This window comes from Poecilia reticulata, chromosome 23, assembly GCF_904066995.2.
Source record: "Poecilia reticulata chromosome 23, P_reticulata-male-v2, whole genome shotgun sequence".
Taxonomy (NCBI): Eukaryota; Metazoa; Chordata; class Actinopteri; order Cyprinodontiformes; family Poeciliidae; genus Poecilia; species Poecilia reticulata.
The window spans coordinates 17,698,894-17,721,150 of NC_088852.1; the positions used below are offsets into that span (position 1 = coordinate 17,698,894).

The window sequence follows — 22,257 nt, forward strand, 5'->3', positions numbered from 1 at the left end:
ATAACCAATTCTTGTCTCAAGGTCTGAACTGAACAGAAAAATGGGACAAAACACAGGACAAAAAAAATCAATAACTGATGAGTTCTGCAGGCCGGAGCTGTTTTAATTTCTCCTTCAGTAGAAGAAGTGAGTGATTATGCAGACGGGGTTCTGTCTCGCTGCCAGGTGTCAGCTGATCGCTCAAACCTTTGCTCCTCAGGAACCTGTGCAGGGCAGTCGAGTTTGGACGGTGCCAGATGTGTTTTTGTTCCGTTTGTTCTGTGTGGGAGTTCTGGCAGGTGAACGGTCCAAAAGCCTGAGAGCTCCGTCTGTACAGTACAAAACGGAAAAGGCAAATACTGAGCACTCCATTACAAACTTCTTCTGTTTTTACCGGGTTTTTATTTTGTCTCAAATCATAAAACAAACTGTTAACTTCAGGGATAACCTGAGTAAATACAAGCAGCAGTTTTCAAATGAGGATGTTTATTAACCCTTTCATGCATAAATTATGATCCTTTGTGTCAGGATTTTTTTCCTCAATTTTTTTTATTTTCTTAAGGCATAAAAAAAGGTAGGAAGCATTATTTTTTATTTTTTTTTTATTTTTTTAGATGATCAATTGTAATTTCCTCCAAATAGTTATTCGAAAAATACATTAGTAGTATTGTTCTTTAGGGGTTATCTGATGTCAAAATATTTTTTACTTGCAAGAGTCATTTACAGCAGAAGGAGGAACAGCTTTTTTTATCTGTCAGCCATATTGGATTTAACAAAAATAATTTCTTGCATTTGCAGCTGATGGCCAGTAGTTGATAGTGTATTTTATTATGCATCAGTGTCCACTTTAGTGGTCTATGTGCATTTATAAGAAGACAAGAAGCACAAGAAAAGGGCTTTTAGATAGTTGTCCACTGTAGTGACCACTGGGGTTAAAAGAAAACGTGATCCGAAGTGCAGAATCACACATTCAAATACTTGATTCATCCCTAAGGAGTATTAACTTTAATAACTCATATCATATTGTCATTGTGGATGGCAATGCTGTGAGCAGGAAGTCAATTTTTCAGCAATCTGAAGCCTCTGACTGAACACTGTATTTGTGTAGCCGTCTCTGACCGTCACGACATGCTAACAGCTCAATTTCCAGGCAGCAGAGAGACGATATTCCACAGTAAGATATTCCTGGATTGAATTGTTGATTCCATCAATTGTTCTAATCAACAATTTAAAGAGGAGCTTTTGCAGCTCCTCTTTATGTCTGTGGCCCGATGCTGTACATAAAAAAATCCAGGCAGAGCAACATTGGAGTCAGAGATGGTCTGAACTTCCTCCTTCTCTCTCTGCTCTGCATCCATGAAGCCTTTCCAACTCCTCTGCCATCACAGTTCACATATCATTTGAGCTTTTGTGATGCAAATCAGCTCGTTGTAAAAAAAACAACTAAGCTTGTTGCTATGCCATCATTTCAAATGTCCAAATGTAAAAATGTCAGAGTGGAAATCCTCCCTTTGGACAGCATGCGAAACCAGAGGGAATAACTGCCTCAACCAAAAACATGATAAACCAAAAGTTCACTTTTGATAAACCAAGTGGTATATTGCATGTGGTATAAAACAAACAGCATTTCAGGAAAGGAACATCCAGTCAAACATGTGATGCTACGGGTTTTGTTTCAGTTCTATCAAATGGATTCTGATTTCTAGCAGAAAATCCAGACGAAGACTGTGCTTTCTGAGTGGCCTAGTTAAAGCTCGGATTTAATCTGACTGCTATATTTACTCAGATAAAGAGCAGAGCAGCCTGAGAGGAGCATCCCTGGTATTGAACGCGCAGCGTGATCGCGCACGTACAGTACGTGCCGTGTCGCCCCGTGGCCGTGGCGGGTATAAACCGGCTGCGTCAAGCCCACACCACGACGACAGACAGACAGTAACTGCCTCCAACCAACCCGCTCTGCGCTCGCGTCACACACTGGCACCTGCGCGCGCACGCAGACGCACACACACATACACACACACACACACACACACACACACATAAAGAGGTGGCGGCGGCGCTCAGAGCTCCAGAGCGGGCTGGAACGGATCCCTCATATTCCCTTCTTACTTCCATCTATTTTTATATGCACTAACTCCGCCATCATGCTGTGGACAGCGACTCAAGTCTTAAGGAAATTCTCCACCTCCTCCGTGAGTAACACCGAGCTTCCTGCTCGGATCCCGGCTGACTGTCACACTGGTGTCTGGCGATGTGAGCAGCTCAGTCAGAACTGCGGGATTACGGTTCTGCAGCGTGACAGTTTGCCACGTTGTTTCCTTACGTTTCACGTCGGCGATCATAAACTGTGCGAGACGGAGGGAGTTGGATGAAACGCGCTCCGTAGTGAAACACACGATTAACGGCTTAGCATCGCGCCTGCAGGCAGGACTGGAGGTTCCCTGTCGCGCCTGCTGCAGCCTCACTGTTGGCACTTTAACCAGTTTGTCAGAAGCTGCTCTGTTGCTACTGTACGTAGTTGCTTTGAATGCATCATGAAGCGGTGCGGAGACGCCGTGCAGCAGCAGAGCGCGTTTGATAAGTCCATGTATGAGAGGGAGCTTGGGAAACCTGACACGGTCCCCACATGGGCAGCTCCTGTCAGACGGATGGGGCCCCAGGCGAGCATTTAAGCTCTCTGGACTCCTTCAGCCACAGAGCCGATCTGACAGCGTCATCAGTGGGATTTGATTTGATTGAATATTCCTGAATTATGGGGATAATTTCCAGGCTTTTTTTTTTTTTACTAATTTCTAAGATATTAGTTCACCCAGAGGGAAAAGTCTGCTTGTAAAAATAGGTTCCCACTTGCAAGGAGCTACCTGCTGCAGAACATAAAAACACAGGCACCCGCAAGATCGTAAACTTTACACAGATGTGTTGATAGTTCCCGCAAGTTTGTAAACGTTACTTTTTTTACTCTTGCATTCCAGATGCATGATATTGGATTTTTGGTCAATATTAGACAATGCCGATATACTATTTGGCTTATAACCGATACCATTAACGAAAGTATTTTATTATACCTACTTACTGAAACTATATAGCTTTCTCAATTTTGGAATTAAAATACTGCATTATCTTTGTCAATTTGTGGATGTGGAAACTATATGCACATCTTTGAAAACTTTACACAAGTGCGCAGAGTGTGTCCTTAGTTGTATAAAGTTTCAGGGGCCACATCTTGTAAAGTTGATGGTGAAAACTACTCAGGTTTGTAAACTGTTTGTGGGCGTGTAGAAATCTGTAGGTTTACACACACATAGACTGTTACCACTTATAAACTTTAGACAGATGTGCTGATAGTTCCCACAAGCTTGTAAAGTACAAATAGTATGTTTGGAAATTACGTGTGTAAACTTTACTACATAGGTGTGGGAACAGATCCCACATATTCGTCAACTTTACATGTGTTGGGACTTTTCCCATACATTTATAAGTGTGCGAACTGCGCCCACATTCTTGTATACATTACACTTTCTGGAGTGCTTTGTAAACGTTATGTTTATATAGGCAGTACCCACATCTCTGTAAAGTTGATTTCAGTGAAAAGTGTTCACATATTAGTTAACTTTACATGTGTGTGGACAGTATTCATATGTTTGTGCATTTTAAACAGGTGTGTGAACAGGTGTGTGAACCATACACACACACGTTGTAAACCTGAAATGTGTGTGGAGTAGGCCCACACATTCATAACTTCACACTGCTGTGTGAACTGTTCCCACAAACCTGTAGAAATGTTTGTGACTTTTCAAGCGACTATGACTTGAATAAAGCATGGATAGTTCAACCAATTGTTCCTAATATGAGGCTGGTAAAGGGTGTGCATAAATTAGGAACTGTTCCCACTTAGTGGGAACATACCCACCCAGGTTTAAAAACTAATAAGCAATGAGCAAGAAGTACTGTGTAAGAGTGTAAACACTACATGTAAACGATGAGAGTGTAAGAAAAGGTCTTTTAAAGCATCGGAGGTTCACTAAATCTAACAGATTGTGTTTTTCTCTTTCCAGCATTACTACCAGAATAAGCTAAAACTGGCCATTATTGGTCAGAGTCTGTTTGGTCAAGAGGTGTACAGTAACCTGAGGAAGCAGGGTCACAAGGTCGTGGGTGTGTTCACAGTTCCTGACAAAGATGGCAAGGCCGACCCCCTGGGTGAGTCAACCGTCTGTAACTGCTGCTCTTTTTCTGTCGTCACATCGTTGCTGTTTGATGTTGACGCAATTTAGAGTTAACACAAACACGTTCATCTTCTGGTCCTCATGTTTTAAACATTTTCAACACATTAGTAAAGTATGAAAATAAAAGGTTGTTTAACAAAGCAAAATAGTTTCAGGTCTTTTATCAAACGTTAACACAAAAAATTACTTTCAGTTTAAACTAGTTGGGTTTGATGCTGTCTTCAGGAAATTTGACAAGTTTTCTTACGACATAAAACTGAAGAAAAATGAACAACCTTTTGTAAATATTATGCTTCACAATGTGAAAAAAAAGAATTGGGTTGAGGAAATGCTCATTTCAGGCAACAGTATTTGCCTCCTTACATATTTCTCTTTTTTGTGTTTCATTAAAATGTTTTTAGATCATCAGAAAAACTTTCACACTGGACAAAAAGAATATAAATCAACACAAAATGCAATTTTCAAGTGACAATTCTATTAAAAGGAAAAAGCAGCTATCCAAGCCAAGCTGAGACTTTGTGAAAAAGTCATTTCCTGTGATGGTAAATTATAAATTGACAATAAACAAAAAAGCTCCAAAAACTAAAACGTTTTGAAAATAAGAACATTTTTCTAATTGCTAATTACTGCCTAACTTTAGACAAGTGGGTGACAGTGTTACTCTGTTTTTCTGTAAAAATATATTTTTAGAAAAATATTATGATTCCATTTACAGGAGCCACGAAAAACAACAACATTAGGTAGATTTTTAGACTTCCTGGGAGGACCCCTGTGAAAACTTTACTATCAAGAGAGTTTGTTGTGGATCTCAGCTGTGGGTCAGCAGAGGCCGGCGCTGTGGCTGAGGTAGATGTGTGTTGACTGTGCTGTGCTCTGGGACAAAGACATGCCTTTATCCCGTTTTGGCTAAGGCAGAGTGATTCCATTGTCTGTGCTGGAAGAGGCACAGAGATGAAAAACCAATGAATCGTTTGCAGGAAGCTGTAGACTTCCAGGTCTTACATCAGGTTAGAAAATATCCCAGAAGAATCTGAGTAGAGTTTGGATTTTGTTTCAGCTTTGTTCTGGATCTGCTGGCCTGAGAGTTTTCAGGTCTGGCTGTGGAGTCCTTTGACCTCCATACCATATAAAGTATAACAAGCTTGTTTATGCTGCCTGAGGTGCTGCTTCCTGCCAAGTTTGTCACATTTTATTGTACTTGTGTGTATCTGGATAGAGCAGGCAGATCTGGTTAGAACCAGATCTATTAAAGCTTATCTAAATTATGTTGAACTGGCTGAAACCGCTGGTTACTCTTTATGAAGAGCATTAAATCACATCTCTTTCCTGTTGCTGGAATCTTTTGAAACCTTTCCAAACACATCAATGGAATCTAACCAGATAGGTTTTTTTAATGTCTAAGAACATTCTGGTATAGTTAAATAGGTCATCAACAAAAGTTCTTTGAGGGCTTTAACATTATTTGAACATGAAAGCATTGTTTTTCTGTTCTGGCTGTAGAACTCTGGAGCAGATTGTGTCGCAGCGTTGCTGAGTGGAACATGGGAGTTTGGTTTTCCAGTCTACCTCCTGAGAGATCTGACGGGAGGTCACTGAGTGAACATTGGGTGCTAAGAATGCTTTAAAGATCTACCAAGTTCTTGCAACCAAAGAAATGTTTGTGTCCGTTGTCTTGGAACAAAGTTGAGTCACTCCCAGTACAGATTGTACAGCTGGTCACTCATCCTGTTGAGGCTGTTCATGGACAGAATCTGAAAGCGTACTTTCAGAGAGGATGGTGTCTGGTTTGGGAACCTCGTGGTCTTATGTTTGACTTTATGCAGATGATGTGCTGCTGTTGAGCTCTTTACTTATGACCATCATGAAGTGACCAGGGTGAGATAAAGATCCAACAACTCTAAGGCCATTACCCTAAACAGGAAAGATGTTATTCGTTTTTGCCTCTAGCAGAGGATTTTAAGGATCTTGGTGACTGACTCATTGGAGCTTCTTCTCCAGCTCTGCTCAATTAATCATAACTTAGACATAATGCAGATACAAGCAGTCAAAAATGACCGTCCTCCATTAGACTCCGCCTTATAGACAGATTAGAACCTCCATCATCTAAGGGACATTGTAGAGAAGTGGAATAAAGCCACTGGCAATTTGTATTAAAATTCCCAAACTGCATTCTCAGCAATTTCTATGAAAAAAAGTATGAAAACCATAGAAACTTTTATGTGTTAATGTGAAAGAACCCTTTAAAGTATCAACAAATCTCATTAAAGCCTATAAAACGTAAAATTAATTTGTGAATGTTCTGAGTCTGATTCTCTAAGTGCTGACCTGTCCAACCTGCAGTTCTCACATCTCCTCCTCACTGTTAGCTGTGGCAGCGGAGAAGGACGGGACGCCCGTGTTCAAGTTTCCGAGGTGGCGCGTCAAAGGGAAACCTATCCCAGACGTGGTGGACGCGTACAAGTCGGTGGGCGCAGAGCTCAACGTCATGCCCTTCTGCTCCCAGTTTATCCCCATGAACGTAATCGACCATCCCCAGCACGGCTCCATCATCTACCACCCGTCCATCTTACCGCTGCACAGAGGAGCTTCTGCCATCAACTGGTGAGAAAGAAAGACCGGTAACACTTTATTTGAAGGGTTGTGCATAAGACTGACATGACACTGTCATAAACATGACATAACATCTGTCATGAACATGAAGGAGTCTTTATGAATGTTTATGACGGTTGTCATGAAGTGTCATTCTGTAAATAATAACACTTTTAATGCAAAGTTGCTGTAAAAGTTGCATTAAAAGCCCATTAAAAATGGCAACTTTGCATTAAATTATCATAATTTACAAAATCATGCAAAGTTGGCATTTTTAATGGACTTTTAATGCTACTTTTCGAGCAACTTTGCATTAAAAGTGTTATTATTTACCGAATTACACTTCATGACAACTGTCATAAATATTCATAAAGACTTCTTCATGTTCATGACAGATGTTATGTCATGTTTATGACAGTGACATGTCAGTCTTATGGACACCTTTCAAATAAAGTGTTACCGAAAGACCATATGGAAGATTAAGACCGCCTGTCGCACTTTAATGTCATCTTTTCTGTTGAATCATCTTGCACAAACCTCCAGTGCTCTCCAATGTGTAAGTGAAAGTAAAAGTTCCAAGCTGGTTCTCTTATCTCTCCCTGTCTGTTCCCCTCCCTGGTTATTAATGATTGTGAACAACTACAGTCATGGCCAAAAGTTTTGAGAATGATTCAAATGTTAATTTTTCCAAAGTCTACTGCTTCTGTTTTTATAATGGCAATTTGCATAAACTCCAGAATGTTATAAAGAGTGATCAGCTTAACAGCAATTAATTGCAAAGTCAATATTTGCCTAGAAAATTAACTTTATCCCCCAAAACACATTTCAACTTCATTGCAGCCTTAAAAGGACCAGCTAACATGGTTTCAGTGATGGCTCCATTAACACAGGTGTGGGTGTTGATAAGGACAGGGCTGGAGATCAATCTGTCATGATTAAGTAAGAATGATACCACTGGACCCTTTAAAAAGAGGCTGGTGCTTGGCATCATTGTTTCTCTTCTGTGAACCATCGTTATCTCTAAAGAAACACATGCCGTCATCATAGCACTGCACAAAAATGGCCCAACAGGGAAGAGCAGCTAGAAAGATTCACCTCAGTCAACAATCTATGGCATCATCAAGAACTTCAAGGTTCCATTGTTGCCAAAAAGGCTCCAGGGCGCACAAGAAAGACGAGCAAGCGCCAGGACCGTCTCTTAAAAGTGGTTCAGCTGCGGGATCGGGCTACCAGCAGTGCAGAGCTTGCTCAGGAATGGCAGCAGGCAGGTGTGAGTGCATCTGCACGCACTGTGAGGCGGAGACTCTTGGAGCAAGGCCTGGTCTCAAGGAGGGCAGCAAAGAAGCCACTTCTCTCCAGGAAAAACATCAGGGACAGACTGATATTCTGCAGAAGGTACAGGGAGTGAGTGGACTGCTGAGGACTGGGGTGAAGTCATTTTCTCTGATGAATCCCCTTTCCGATTGTTTGGGACATCTGGAAAACATCTTGTTTGGAGAAGACGAGGTGAGCGCTACCACCAGTCTTGTCTCATGCCAACTGTAAAGCATCCAGAAACCATTCATGTGTGGGGTTGCTTCTCAGCCAAGGGAGTCGGCTCTCTCACAGTCTGGCCTAAAACAGCCACGAATAAAGAATGGTACCAGAATGAGAGCAGTTTGGTGATGAACAAAGCCTTCTCCAGCGTGATGGAGCACATTGCCATAAAGCAAAGTGGCAACTAACTGACTCAGGGAACAAAACAGAGATTTTGGGTCCATGGCCTGGAAACTCCCCAGATCTTAATCCCATTGAAAACGTGTGGTCAATCATCAAGAGACGGGTGGACAAACAAAAACCGAGGAATTCTGACAAAATGCAAGCATTGATTGTGCAAGAATGGACGACTATCAGTCAGGATTTGGTCCAGAAGTTGATTGACAGCATGCCAGGGAGAATAGCAGAGGTCCTGAAGAAGAGGGGTCAACACTGCAAATATTAACTTGTTGCATTAACTCATTCTAACTGTCAATAAAAGCTTTTGTTACTCATAATATGATTGCAATTGTACTTCTGTATGTGATGAAAACATCTGACATACACATGAAAACCAGAGGGCAGCAGATCATGTGAAAATATAATATTTGTGTCATTCTCAAAACTTTTGGCCATGACTGTACTGTATGTTTGCAGCTGTTTCCCGTAAAAACGGAGTTTTTTTCAAATCTCAAATTTTTTACCCCGTCACTTAACTTTTAAAAAATCTGACAATACCTAAACTTTAATTTGTGTCTTTCCTAGAATAATTTAAGGCAAGCACATTAGTAAGGACTTTATCTATAGTAGTGCCATGAAGCATTAAGTACAATGGTTGTATCACCTTTTTTCCCTCATAGAGCTTTATAAACTGTTTGAGTTGTTCTCTGGGGTTTTACAGTTGCTTGAAAACAAACATACATCAAGCTAGCTTTGTGTTTTCATGTGTTTTTTTTTTCTTTAAGAAACTAAGTGTAACATTTGCCTCATCACCACTGGTTCATAAAAGTACCATTCAAAAATATTCACCCTCATTGAATTGTTTCACACTTTCAATGTATTTTATTGGGATTGTATGTAATACAACAACCATAACAAAAACAATTTTTAGCATTAAAAGGGCAGTATTATGCAAAATTAACTTTTGTAAACCTTACATCATGTTATAATGTTTTTCTCTCATCAACAACATACCTGGAGTGTTGCCTTGATTCTTTCATGCATGTTTGAGAAATCCTTTGATCTCCATGGCAACCATTCAGCTGTGCAAAACGCCTGGGAGGATCTAGCTCCGCCTTCGAGGCACAGCACTTCCTCAGAGCTGCAGCTTCCAAGCTATTATAGTATTTTTACAACAACTGAAGGCTTAGTTACTTGGTTGTGCTATGAAATGTCCCTATATGTCTAGAAAACACACAATACTGTCCCTTTAAGGTTTTTGGGTCTGAGTCTGGAGCAAGTTGAAATTGTCTAAATGACATGTTGGCTTTTCAAATCCCTCATAAATCTCTGCTTATCTCCAGGACTCTTATTCACGGTGACAAAAAAGCTGGCTTCAGCGTGTTCTGGGCCGACGACGGCCTGGACACGGGCCCCATCCTGCTGCAGAGGGAATGCAGCGTAGAGCCCAACGACACGGTGGACATGCTGTACAACCGCTTCCTCTTCCCAGAGGGCATCAAAGCCATGGTAACCAGCGGAATGTCAGCACAACCCCTTTTACCCAGACATATACCACCAACTGTTACTTGTTGTGTCAGGTGGAGGCAGTGCAGCTCATTGCTGATGGAAAGGCCCCTCGAATCCCCCAGACAGAGGAGGGAGCGAGTTACGAGGGCATCCAGAAGAAATCCAACTCCAGGGTGAGAGCAAACCGTAGAGTTAGAGTTATCTATGACATGCTGCCGCTGTCTAAAGAAAACCCGGCACTCTAAAGACAAATTAGTGGATGTCATTTTCCATCAAACACTAAACCAGCTCAAGTTTTACATCCTGCATTCCAGCTTTTACTCCCACAGTCATCAGCACTTATCAGGTTCAAGCTGTTGGCCGGCTGCTCAGAGTAAAACAGCCTGATTCAGAGTCACGTGGACAGGTACTGTTACACGGCTCACACAGCTGAGTGAGAGCAGCTCTTGACTGGTTCATGCTAGTTTTTTCTATTGGTGGAGCTGATCTTAACCGCTTTCTGATTTGCCACGTCGCTGGCTGCTTGCTCCACTGTTCTATTCTCGGCACAGGCATTGGCCTTCACCTGTCGTTCCTCCGAGCGGCCCCCTGGGGGCAGCACTGGGTTGTTTTGGCTCCCTCCTCACGCAGGTCCCCCCTTCAGAAAATAAAGTGAGCGCTCAGCAGTGCTGACTCCGGCCTCTCCCCGTCTCCCAGGTGGACTGGGCCCAGCCAGCTGAGGCCATCCACAACTGGATCCGTGGCCATGACAAAGTCCCTGGAGCGTGGACTGTCATCGACGGTCAGGTGAGTTTACCGGAACACGTGCAATAAAAAACAAAACAAAAAAAAGACCAGAGCAGATGGTACATAAAGCCTGAGGGACATTCTATTGTTTGGTCAGAGTGTCATGCACAAGTATGCACACCCTTTGGAGTTTTTCACATTTTCTCACATTATAATCACAACATTAGGTGTGTTTTATTGGGGTTTTATTGGATAGATTAAAGCTGTCCAAAGTGTGGCCCTCGGAACAATTTCATGCGGCCCCTGCTGCATTTAAAAGAATGGTACCAGTTTGACCCTCCTGTGAGCACTTTAGGCATTTTTTAGCATGACAATTTCAACGAAAAAGGAAATTCTACTTTAATGGAAAGTGTTTTTTTTATAATAGCCATGTTTCTGTTTCATTCTAATGTCATATTATGTACAGCTACAAACATTCAGTGACGTTTTACTGGAAAAATAAAGGACTAGAGCACATTAATTCTACTATTAAACTTGGACGAGGGGTTCTTTGAAAAAAGTTCAAATTTTTGTTGTTTGGAATTGTTGAGGAATTAAATAAGTCTTATCTTAGGTGAAATACTGAGTCAATCAAGAATGAATCAAAATGCATTTTGATTATTATTTTATTAAGAAATAAAACAAAGAATATGAGCATTGACTCTCCTGGCTAGTCCAGGGAAGTGAAAAAAAGATGAAGGTACATTGCTTTTCACATCCACCAGCCCTACAAAGATGGGAGAAAAAGGGAGAATCCCACCAGTTTCAGTTTACTTCACAACTTCACAACTCTGGTATTTGCACCTGCAGACTGTGACCCTGGATGGTTCAAACCCCATTCAGATATACTCTTTATGTGTTTCCAGTGAGCTGCTTCCAACATGAAGGGTGCTTTATAGCTAAAATCGATTGGTTGATTGATTGAAATAAAACAAAGTTTGACATAACAGAATAAACTAAAGTACACTAGACCAAATACACTGACAAAAGTCTTAAAACATTGGGAAACTGTCTGACTTTAATGAAGACAACCAGATAAAAAAGTTCATAACAAAATGATTTGTTGGAGAAACAACATGGCCCCTGAGTACTTTCAACTTTGGGACTCTGGTTCATGTTCCAAAAAGTTTGGACACCCCTGAAGGCTGAATCAATCCTTTGATGAACAAATGTTCACTGAAAACACAGCAACAACTCTGTTGGTGTAAGTCTACAGGAGTTTGATGTGGGTTTGGGTTTGAACTTTGGTCGATTTTAACACATGATTGTGCTTTGATTTTAACAACGTCAATGTAGCTCGGACGGCATTCTTAGGGTTGCTATCCTGCTGGAAGGTGAACCTTCACCCCCGGCACAACATACTGCCAGTTTATCATCATCATCATCATTGCAATATCAGTGTGTGAAATGTTCATGTTTGTGGAGGAGTCCATCCATGATGGGCTGTTTGGAGACCAGTAATTATTGACTAATATATTCAATGTGTCATGAGTTTGGATATTTCCAAAATGCTAAAAGTAAAAAGTGATGGAAGAGTAGATGGGAAAGAGAGGAAAAGCAAATATGGTAACTGATGTCACCATTGCTATAGTTACCATTATTGCCATCTCTATTGTGCAGATCCAACAATGAGAATTTCTACAAAAAACACACAAATCTGCTGAGATTAAATGACACGCAGATGGACTGCTTTCTGCTGGTTGTTTTATTTAGAGGTGTCAAATCACACTACACATTCGTGATTTTTATTTGTTAAAAAATGCAACAAAAAATCAACACAAAGTTGTGCATCAACATGTTGGTCTGTCACATAAAACCCAACGCAGAGGTTTGTTGAAAAAGACCCATGAAAACGTTTCTTGGATGTGAATACTTTTACAAAGCAGAGTTTCTGTTCAAACTGCTTATCTCTGCCTTTCTGCAGCCTGTGACCCTTTACGGATCGTCCATGTTGGGGGGGTCGGTACCAGCCGGTCAGGCCCTGGAAATCGAGGGGGCTTCCCAACCCGGCCTCATTACCAAGTCCGGGCTGGTTCTGTACGGAACCGATGGGAACGCCGTGAGTTCTCCTTCCTCACGACTCTAAACAAGCATCCAGAGCAAACAGCAGCAGATACGGCCGCTTGTTCAAACAAACTCTGATGTGTTGGCGTGACCTCGCCGCCGTGTTTTTAACCTGGCTGTTGTTTGACCGGCAGCTCCTGGTGAAGAATCTGCAGTTTGAAGACGGAAAGATGATTCCTGCTTCCAAATACTTCTCCTCAGGAGAAAGCTCCAGTGTGGAGCTGACCGATGACGAGAAGAAGATGGCTGAGGAAATCAGGGCAAGCACAACACGCCGTTAGGTTGCCTCTGTGACCTTTTGGTGCATAGACAGAAGAAAAAAATAAACTGTTTTTGTTGTTTACTCAAAGAACATCTGGAAGGGAATCCTCAGCAACGTGGGCGCCATCGAGGAAACGACAGACTTCTTCAAGTCCGGAGCCGCTTCCATGGACGTTGTTAGGTGAGACAGAAGGTCCAGTGTTGGGCTGGAATCTGCCAAATCTTATGCGGTAAAGAGATAAAAAATAAAACCCATGCAGCTGGTCCTTTAACAACCACCCTGATTTGTCATCCAGTTGTTCTCTGACTGAGGCTAATCCAAGTTTCCTGAACTGACTCAAAGTAATATTTAGTTTCAGCAAACAATTACAATATCGACGCCGATGTGGGCTCACCAAATTCCATAAAGCTGGAAACTTTTTTTTAAAGAAATGATTAGAATCATCTGAATACATTCTAGGCTTCTATTTCTCCATAATCCAGCAGCAGTGGCCCCAACATGCAGGAGTTCTGTCAGTGTTTTGTGGCTGCGGTTCGGACCAATGATGAGGCGTCCTTTCCGTTTGCAGGTTAGTGGAGGAGGTCAAGCAGAAGTGTGCAGGCGTCCAGCTGCAAAACGAGGACGTGTACATGGCCACCACCTTCCACGACTTCATCCAGCTGTTCGTCCGCAAGCTCCGAGGGGAGGACCAGGAGGAGGAGCTGGTCGTCGACTACGTGAGTCTGACGGTCTGACAGAAACAGAACGACAATCTGGAAGTCGGGTGAAGCCTTCGTCTTTCTGTTTCCTCTTCGTCTTCGTAGGCAACCAGAGAAGTGAACAACATGACGGTGAACATGCCGTACCAGTGCTTTATCGATGGAAAGTTTGAGGATGCAGAAAATGGCAAGAGCTACGACACCATTAATCCAACCGATGGATCTGTAAGTTCATCCATCCATCTGTCCATCCAGCCGTTCATCCATCCACTTCATCCGACTGTTTCCTCCGCAGGTGATCTGTAAGGTGTCGTATGCGTCAGTGGCAGACGTGGACCGGGCCGTGGCTGCTGCTAAAGAAGCTTTTGATTCTGGGCCGTGGGGCAGGATGAACCCCAGAGACAGAGGAAGTCTGCTCTATAAGTAAGTAGCTCCTCCTAGTGGAAGCCAGACGATCAGTTTGGTCAGAACTGCATTTTTTTCTGCTCCTCCGTTTTTGTCTTTGCAGGCCATTTACCTAAATTTTTTGGAATGCAAACGTACATTATTTTTCAGTTTTACATTTAGTCCCATCATTTCTACCTGTTTATGTACATCTTCTGTTTTTATACACATATAAAGTTATCCAGTATTTTTCAGAGAAGCGGTGACCAGAGGTTTAAATCTCCAACCTGCTAATTCAGATTTCTTTTTAAGCACAATAAACTGGATTATTTAAATAGTTTTTGGTGTGGCCCAGCTTCAAATTTTAAAATGTCCTTCTGTGGTTCTACTTATAGTTATTCACCACCCACCCAAATATAATGATGGTAGCCGACCTTTGACCTTTACTTCCTTTTCTCCCTTCAGGCTTGCTGACCTGATGGAGGAACACCAGGAGGAGCTGGCCACTATTGAGTCCATTGACTCAGGAGCTGTTTACACGCTCGCCCTGAAGACACATGTGGGCATGTCCATACAGACCTTCCGCTACTTTGCAGGCTGGTGTGACAAAATCCAGGCAAGCTAACAACTGTCACGGACACGCTACTCTGGTCTCAGACTAGAAGAGACACTATGATGCGGTTCTGTTTGCTGCAGGGCAAGACGATCCCCATCAACCAAGCCAGACCCAACCGGAATCTGACCTTCACCAAGAAAGAACCTCTGGGGTAGAGCCTGACCAACGCTGACTCAGTTTCTGTTGTGAAGATGTATTTCACTGTGTTTTTCTTTTTTCTTTTCTATATGCTAGAGTTTGTGCCATAGTTATTCCATGGAACTACCCTCTGATGATGCTGGCCTGGAAGAGCGCAGCCTGTCTGGCAGCTGGAAACACACTGGTCCTTAAACCTGCTCAGGTGCAGACATTTCATCCTCTGTATTCTTTCCTGTTTCAGTTTCAGAAAGAATACATTAAATAGTTCCATGTGAGTCATTAAGCTGTATATGCAATGGTAAACTGTTCAACATATGAGGACCTCTGAATGAGCAGGAGCCAAATAAAGTTTTGTATTTTTTGCAGGTTTACAGTCTCCATTAACTGCACCTCTGCCATGTTTCCAGGTAACTCCTCTGACCGCTCTGAAGTTTGCTGAGCTTTCTGTGGTAGCCGGAATCCCAAAAGGAGTCATCAATATACTGCCAGGCTCAGGTAAAATTAGCATTGATGCATAAACAGCAAATCAGAATGGATTATACGAAGGAGCGTCACTCTGATTGGCTGTTTTCTCCTCCAGGCGGCATGGTGGGTCAGAGACTCTCCGACCACCCGGACATCCGCAAGCTGGGCTTCACCGGCTCTACTCCAATCGGCAAACAGATCATGAAGAGGTAACAGGGGAGGCTGGCTCGCTGATTTCATGAGCAAGTTGCCTTCCTCACAGTTTCTCTCCACGGTTCCTCCCTGCAGCTGTGCGCTTAGCAACCTGAAGAAGGTTTCTCTGGAGCTGGGGGGAAAATCTCCCCTCATCATCTTCAGCGACTGCAACATGGACAAGGCGGTTCGGATGGTGAGAGAACATCCATCTGGAAAAGAGGCTTTTTAGTTTGGTAGCTTTTTTTTTAACACAAGTGGATTCCAATGCAGTCCAGGGTATTTTCTTTTATTTGTCCTTCCATTTTTGTTCTACCTCCCTTTCTTTCTTGAGTTCTTCCTCCCTTCCCATTTGTCGTTAGTTCCTTTCCTTCCTACTATTCAGAAATGGCAAACTTCAGTATTTTCTATTTTAAGATGGAGAGAAATGTGTTGGAGGAACCCTGGTAAAACGGTGATTATGGACGAAGACACTTTTCTGTCTAAAAGAAAAAAATAAAACAGAAAGAGGTATCAGAATGATATATCTCTTTCTATTCAACCTCTGAATATTTTGTTTCAATGAGGTAAAACCTGATGTCTTTGCAAGTGGTACTGTATGTAGTTTGTTTTTGGAATATTACATGAAGGTGATGTTGTGATTATCATTCTGATACCCACTATAGTTCACTGCCAAAGTCTACTACATTTATGTTTAAAATCTGGCTTCTTACAAAGTTTAGGTTTGATTTAAGTTTTCAAGGTTTGGAAAAGTGTTAAAAAAGTAAGAAAAGTTCCAATCCCAGGAACACGCAAGCTCAACCTTTGTCTCATCTGACCGTAGCTCACAGTTCTAGTTAAAGTCCGTGGTGAGTTTAGCAAGCGCAACATCTTTACATTTCTGTTGGAAGGACTGAACAGGCTTTTTATTTATTGCTGTTACATCACATATGTGTATGTTTAGACCCAAAGTGCTTTCGTTTATTTCCATTTGTCTACTTAAAGTAGGATGTTCTCTTCTGTTTCTCATTTTTAAGTCTGGCTGCTAACCTCACGTATAACCCAGGGAAACATTACTAATCCAAATGTCTTAGCTACTAGTAAAATAGAAATTGCAAAACTTGTTTTCCTATCTAATTCTGAAAAAAATGTAGAAGAATCATCAACGGGTTCAGTTTAATTGAGCCCAACATGATCCATTCCATAACCCTTGTGCTTTCTGCAGGGCATGAGCTCAGTGTTTTTCAACAAAGGGGAGAACTGCATTGCTGCTGGACGCCTGTTTGTGGAGGAGTCCATCCATGATGAGTACATCAGCCGAGTGGTGAGTGAGTATACCTCAACACCGACATGCTGTGCAGTAAAGGAATGCTTCCTTTCACGCCAAGTTCTGCAGAGGCCGGGTAATAAACCAATCATTTCATGGTTTGGGACAGATTGGAGACCAGCCTTTGAGGACAGAGACTGGGAACCACAATCCTTCATTTGCTGAGAGGCATTCATAGACACGACCATTAGCATCATGTTCTTTTGACTTTGATCAGGTCAAGCTTCTGTCGAAGGCTGGTGTCCTGCAACTTCCAGATGATTCTGGTCTTAACTCACCTAAATCAGACATCATGTCATAAGCAGAACTTTGTAGAACCTGACTGCATTCAAAGGAAGAAATTTAGCCATTTGATTCTAGTGTGTTGGACTTAAGACAGCAGCGGGACTCCTGTCCCTGAGGACTGACTTAATGAGTCCCAGTAACTGTAGGGTAGAGGTGGGCAATCACAGTCATCGAGGACCAGTGTCCTGCAACTCTTAGATGTTTCCCTGGTCCAACACACTTCACTCAAAGAACTGAATCACCTTCTAAGTGCAGTCAACTTCTCCAGAGTCCTGCTAATGACCTCATTATTTTAGGATATTGAAGTAGAAACGCATCTAAAAGTCACAAGACACGGTCCCTCAAGGTCTAGAGTTGCCCTCTCCTGATGTTAGGCTTTATTGCCTCTTTTCGACTGAGCAGTGTGACATGGATCGGTGCGGTTCAGTATGTCGTTTCATGGTCCGACAGCGTTTTCACCTCCAGTTGAACTCTCACAGGGCAGACAGGGTTAAACCCAAACACCCAACTCAGCTTTAGGTGTTTGTTACCAGGGTGAAGACAAACGTGACTCTCTCGTGTGTCTTGTTCTTGTCACAAGCAGTGACGTTTTTCTGTCCCCCAATCAACGGACTGTGATGCCAGTACTGTATCAGGGTCCGGTGGACCTACAGGTGAAGCGGTACAGGTCAGTTGATTTGGCCAAACCAAACCGCGCAATAGAAACAGTTACTGTTGAAGTATTTTCAAGGACACTATAATACCAGAATTAGTAAAAAGTCACTTAAAGTACATCCAGTGATGTATGATGGCCACCTTAACAAATGAATTATTTCCTCCCAACATCAGATCAGTTCTCTAAAACATCCAACTATTATATTAGTTAATAGATTTTAGTCGATGTTACCAATAACTGTTACCTGGTGGATGTTTGTTGGCAGTAGCCATGTACTGTACATTTGAAAACGTTCACTATGAACTTACACTTCTCCGCCAGTAGAGGTCAGTGTATGGAGTTCTACGCCAGAGTCCACTGTAGCAGCTTGTCTGTGGGTATGTCAGTACAAGAAAGTAGCTTTCAAATACCGATACACCATAGTATCTATTATGTATAAAATAAGCAGAACATGTGTAATTAGTTTGTTTATATTAAAGCTGGTCTTTTCGTGTCTTTACACTCTGTTAGGTAGAGGAGATCAAGAAGATGAAGATTGGAGACCCTCTGGATCGCTCCACAGACCACGGTCCCCAAAACCACAAAGCTCATCTGGACAAACTGCTGGAGTACTGCGAGACAGGAGTGAAGGAGGGAGCCACACTGGTGTATGGAGGCAAACAAGTCGACAGGCCAGGTACAACACACATTTTACTGGCTTTCCTGATGGATCTTATGCCAGAACAGACAGTTGAACAAATCAGACTTTTGCTGGCAACTGTTTTTGTAACTCGTGCATAGTATTAAAATATGTTGTGACTTTTGTTTCAAGGTTAAAACTCCTCATCCTGGATTGATGAGGAGTGGTTAAGACATGATCAAGCCAGAGTTAATAGCTTAGTTCAAGTCTGTTTCTCCTTGTCCTCCAGGTTTCTTCATGGAACCCACTGTGTTCACTGATGTAGAGGACCACATGTTCATTGCTAAAGAAGAGTCCTTCGGTCCTGTCATGGTCGTGTCCAAATTCAAAGATGGGTAAGTTAAGGGGGAGGAGGATTAATCTTTGCAATTACTGTGTGGTTTGAGTTAATCGAAGTCTGACTCTTTCTTTTGTCCGCTCCATCTAACACAGCGATGTGGACGGTGTGCTTCAGAGAGCCAATGACACAGAGTATGGCCTGGCCTCAGGCGTGTTCACACAGGACATCAGCAAAGCCATGTATGTCAGCGAGCGACTGGAGGCCGGAACCGTGTTCGTAAACACCTACAACAAGACCGATGTCGCCTCGCCTTTTGGAGGCTTCAAGCAGTCGGGCTTCGGCAAAGACCTTGGTCAGTGAAAACATTTGCTACTTGGTGAAATAATAATAAATAAAAAAAACAAGTAACCGTCATTAGCTTTTATACTTAAACAAATCCCATGTACTCTCACAGAGACAAGGGTAGAGTTGCTGAATCTATTCATGAACCTCGAGTTGAAAAAGTCCTAAAGTGTTTCTGTCTTGTCCACAGGAGAGGACGCCCTCTTGGAATACCTCAAAACCAAAGCAGTGACTGTTGAGTACTGAGCCACCAGTTTATTCATTTACAATGAACTCTGACTCACTTCCTGAAAGAAAAGGAACTTTTTTCACCTGGACTGTACCAGCAGCTACAGAGAACTCCGTTGTTCTTCTGGGCCACTTGAGCTTTCTTGGAAATATTACACATATCTTGAACAAAGGGAAGGTTTTTGTTATTGCTGTTTTATACATGTGAACTTGCATTCAAAGCCTTACATTGATGCCACCCCACCTACGGGAAGCAAAGCTTTGGTTGACGGTGTTTGCAAAATTGAGGTTCTTCAGGGTTAAGCAATGGAGAAAGAAGAAAATACTGTGAGCTTAAAGACATCACTCCTTACAATGTTTGGTCTTTCTCAGCATCATGAACTTGTCAAGCTGCCTTCAGTTTTCCCATTGTACTGTTTCTTGACCCTATTTCAAGATACATCCATTCCAAAGCCTGCTACTGGAATGAGAAGGAGAGTACTCATTTCAGTAGCAGTTCACACGGGAAGATTTTTATGCTGATTTTTGTCCCAATTTCCCCCTTCTGACAATCTTAAGTACTACCTGATTAATAAGAGGTATTCCTACCTGGTGTGGTGTGCTAAGAGTGAATGGAGTCCATTTGGAAGGATGTTGGAATCGCTCCAAACTAAAACCGGGAATATTCAACATGTTGGATTTTCTTGGCCTGATGTCGCAAAGCTGTGTGTGATATTCCCTGAGGACAAACAACGGCCAGCACTGTCTTCAGTAACTCTGAAGAATCTAAATTAATGAGTTACAGCAACATTTAATTTCCCTTGGGATTAATAAAGTATTTTTGAATTTGAAACCAGAACGCAGCCTGTTGAATATGACATGAAACCACTCAGAATGCGAGGCTACAGAAACTTGGAATCCTAAATAAAGAAGACAAATCCAGAAAGACCAGTGGATGTCAGAAATGACATTTTTTGCATATTTTTTAAGCATAATCCATCGCCGTTGCTTCTTCCCAGTCAGCCATGTTTGTTTACTCTGAATTCATGTTTGGTCTCGTACGAGATTTCCCGTCTGACATCTGAATGTTGTTGAGTGAAATCAGTTCATGTGTGGTGTGTTGCTCCTGCTCCTGCAGTGTGTGTGGCTCGACATCACACACACTGTACAGCCAAACCTGTTATACCTGAGAGAAGGAAGTCGACACTACTGGGGTTTGCGATAGTCTTAATTTTGGTCCCAGTAATGGGCCATAGTGTTTAAGGAAGCCTTTGAGCTGTTGTGTGTTATAGCAGAAACTGCACAGTTCTTCACTCTTGGACAAAGTGAATGTTTTTATGATCCAGTGTGTCTGTATGCATTTTTAGTCAAATACAGCCAATTCTACATTGAGTTGAACTAAGCAAACTTGCCACGTAGGGAAGTCTCAAGTTATTTAACTATAATCATTTGTCCATAGTTCTGTGAAATAAACTCCGTCTTCACAGTAGTATTGTGATTGTGTCCAACTGAACTCACTCTCCAATGCTGTTCCTGATGCCTTCAGTTTTTCTTGACGACATATATTTGGTCCAAAATGGAGTTAAAGTCAGTGACTTAACATAAAATTGAAGGACTACCATTTGAGCTGCTCTCTGCGCAGCTCTCCCCCGCAAAATCTGCAGCCTCAACTTAGCATTTCGGAAGACACAGCACCCGGTACAGTCTCTCTTTCACTGTGAATGTCAATGCAAAGCATGACATTTCTAGATTCATCAGATCAACAGAATAACGACTGTGGTTATTTATGTTTTCTTAATGGCTTGCGTTGCCCCTTGACAGAATGCCGCCATGGGCAGTGAGCCGTCTCCCAACTCAAACACCACCCTCTTTAAATTCTAGGGCTTAGAGGGTGTGCCTAGTTTTTTATTTTCAAACTTTCATTTTGGCTTCATTGGTTAATAACTAGGGTAATGAAATTTAAAACCTGGCAAAGACCAAATCGTTGATACATTGATACAGGAGCTACTTGTATTGTTCCTGTGGTGATGGTGTTAGGAGTAACAAGTAGAAAGGGAGTGGCTAGTTTATCTCTGTCTATCTACTGTCACAGTTTAGTTATTTTCAAATGTCAAGATTATTTTATTGATCCCTGCAGAAAAATTATTTTGTCCAATTAACACAAAATACAGTAAAAACAAAGTAAAATGTACCATAGTGTACAGTCACCCAAACTACCAGGTGTGCAACATGCCACAGACAGTACAATACACTCAGCCAGGCTCTTAGCCTAACTGACTGTTGGTGTTATGTATTTTGATGGTGTGGGGATAAATGACCTCCTGAGGATCTCAGTCCTGCAGCCCAATGACTGGAACCTTTAGCTATAGCAGCTCTTTAGCTCAGCCAGGACGGAGCGGAAAGGGGCAACCGTTACTGATCGGGTTGCTCTGTGCCATCCTCTAGTAGACCCTCTCAAAAACAGTCCCAACAGGATAAAACCAGAGCTTGTCCTGACATTTCCTGTTCTTCTTTCAACTAGTCACCACAGCAAACGAGATCTTTCTAATGTGGGGGACACTGGTCATCACATAAATCTCCTGTTTCCTATTTGTTCCATCAAACACCATCCAGATGTAAAAAAAATTCTCTTTTTCAAAATTATATGTTTTTGACTATTTCTTACAAAATAAAGATATTTTAATGTTTCATGTTTTCACACTTCACTGTATTCATCACCGTAATGCCATATAGATGTTTTATCCATTACTAATTTCACAAAGTGAAGAACGTTTTCTACTGTGAAAGGCAGTAAGGGAGTGTTTTCTTACTTTAAGGAAAATGTGACGCTGTCCACTGAATAAACAGTAACCGAGTGCTGGAGTGTCTGTGTCATTTTTGTGGTGGTGATTTATAGCTCAGAAAATCCAGTGACGCATGGA

The 22,257-nt window shown here is 42.1% G+C and overlaps 1 protein-coding gene and 1 long non-coding RNA gene across 2 annotated transcripts; one reads left to right on the forward strand and one right to left on the reverse strand.

Moving 5' to 3' along the window:
- Positions 1 to 80: 80 nt before the first annotated feature.
- Positions 81 to 6,618, reverse strand: LOC108165889 (uncharacterized). The gene is made up of 2 exons (XR_001776226.1): positions 6,531 to 6,618; positions 81 to 308 (listed from the first exon to the last, which is right to left on the reverse strand). It is a non-coding gene; the product is annotated as an uncharacterized LOC108165889 (long non-coding RNA).
- aldh1l2 (aldehyde dehydrogenase 1 family, member L2) lies at positions 1,916 to 22,193 on the forward strand. The gene is made up of 23 exons (XM_008401503.3): positions 1,916 to 2,171; positions 4,035 to 4,179; positions 6,572 to 6,806; positions 9,833 to 9,998; positions 10,070 to 10,171; positions 10,695 to 10,784; positions 12,688 to 12,822; positions 12,962 to 13,087; positions 13,178 to 13,269; positions 13,658 to 13,805; positions 13,893 to 14,012; positions 14,083 to 14,210; positions 14,637 to 14,787; positions 14,868 to 14,938; positions 15,022 to 15,127; positions 15,333 to 15,420; positions 15,506 to 15,599; positions 15,679 to 15,778; positions 16,787 to 16,885; positions 18,339 to 18,504; positions 18,737 to 18,842; positions 18,940 to 19,139; positions 19,320 to 22,193. The coding sequence occupies exons 1-23, from the start codon at positions 2,124 to 2,126 to the stop codon at positions 19,373 to 19,375; spliced, it is 2,772 nt and encodes a 923-aa protein (XP_008399725.2). The 5' UTR covers positions 1,916 to 2,123; the 3' UTR covers positions 19,376 to 22,193.
- Positions 22,194 to 22,257: the final 64 nt, after the last annotated feature.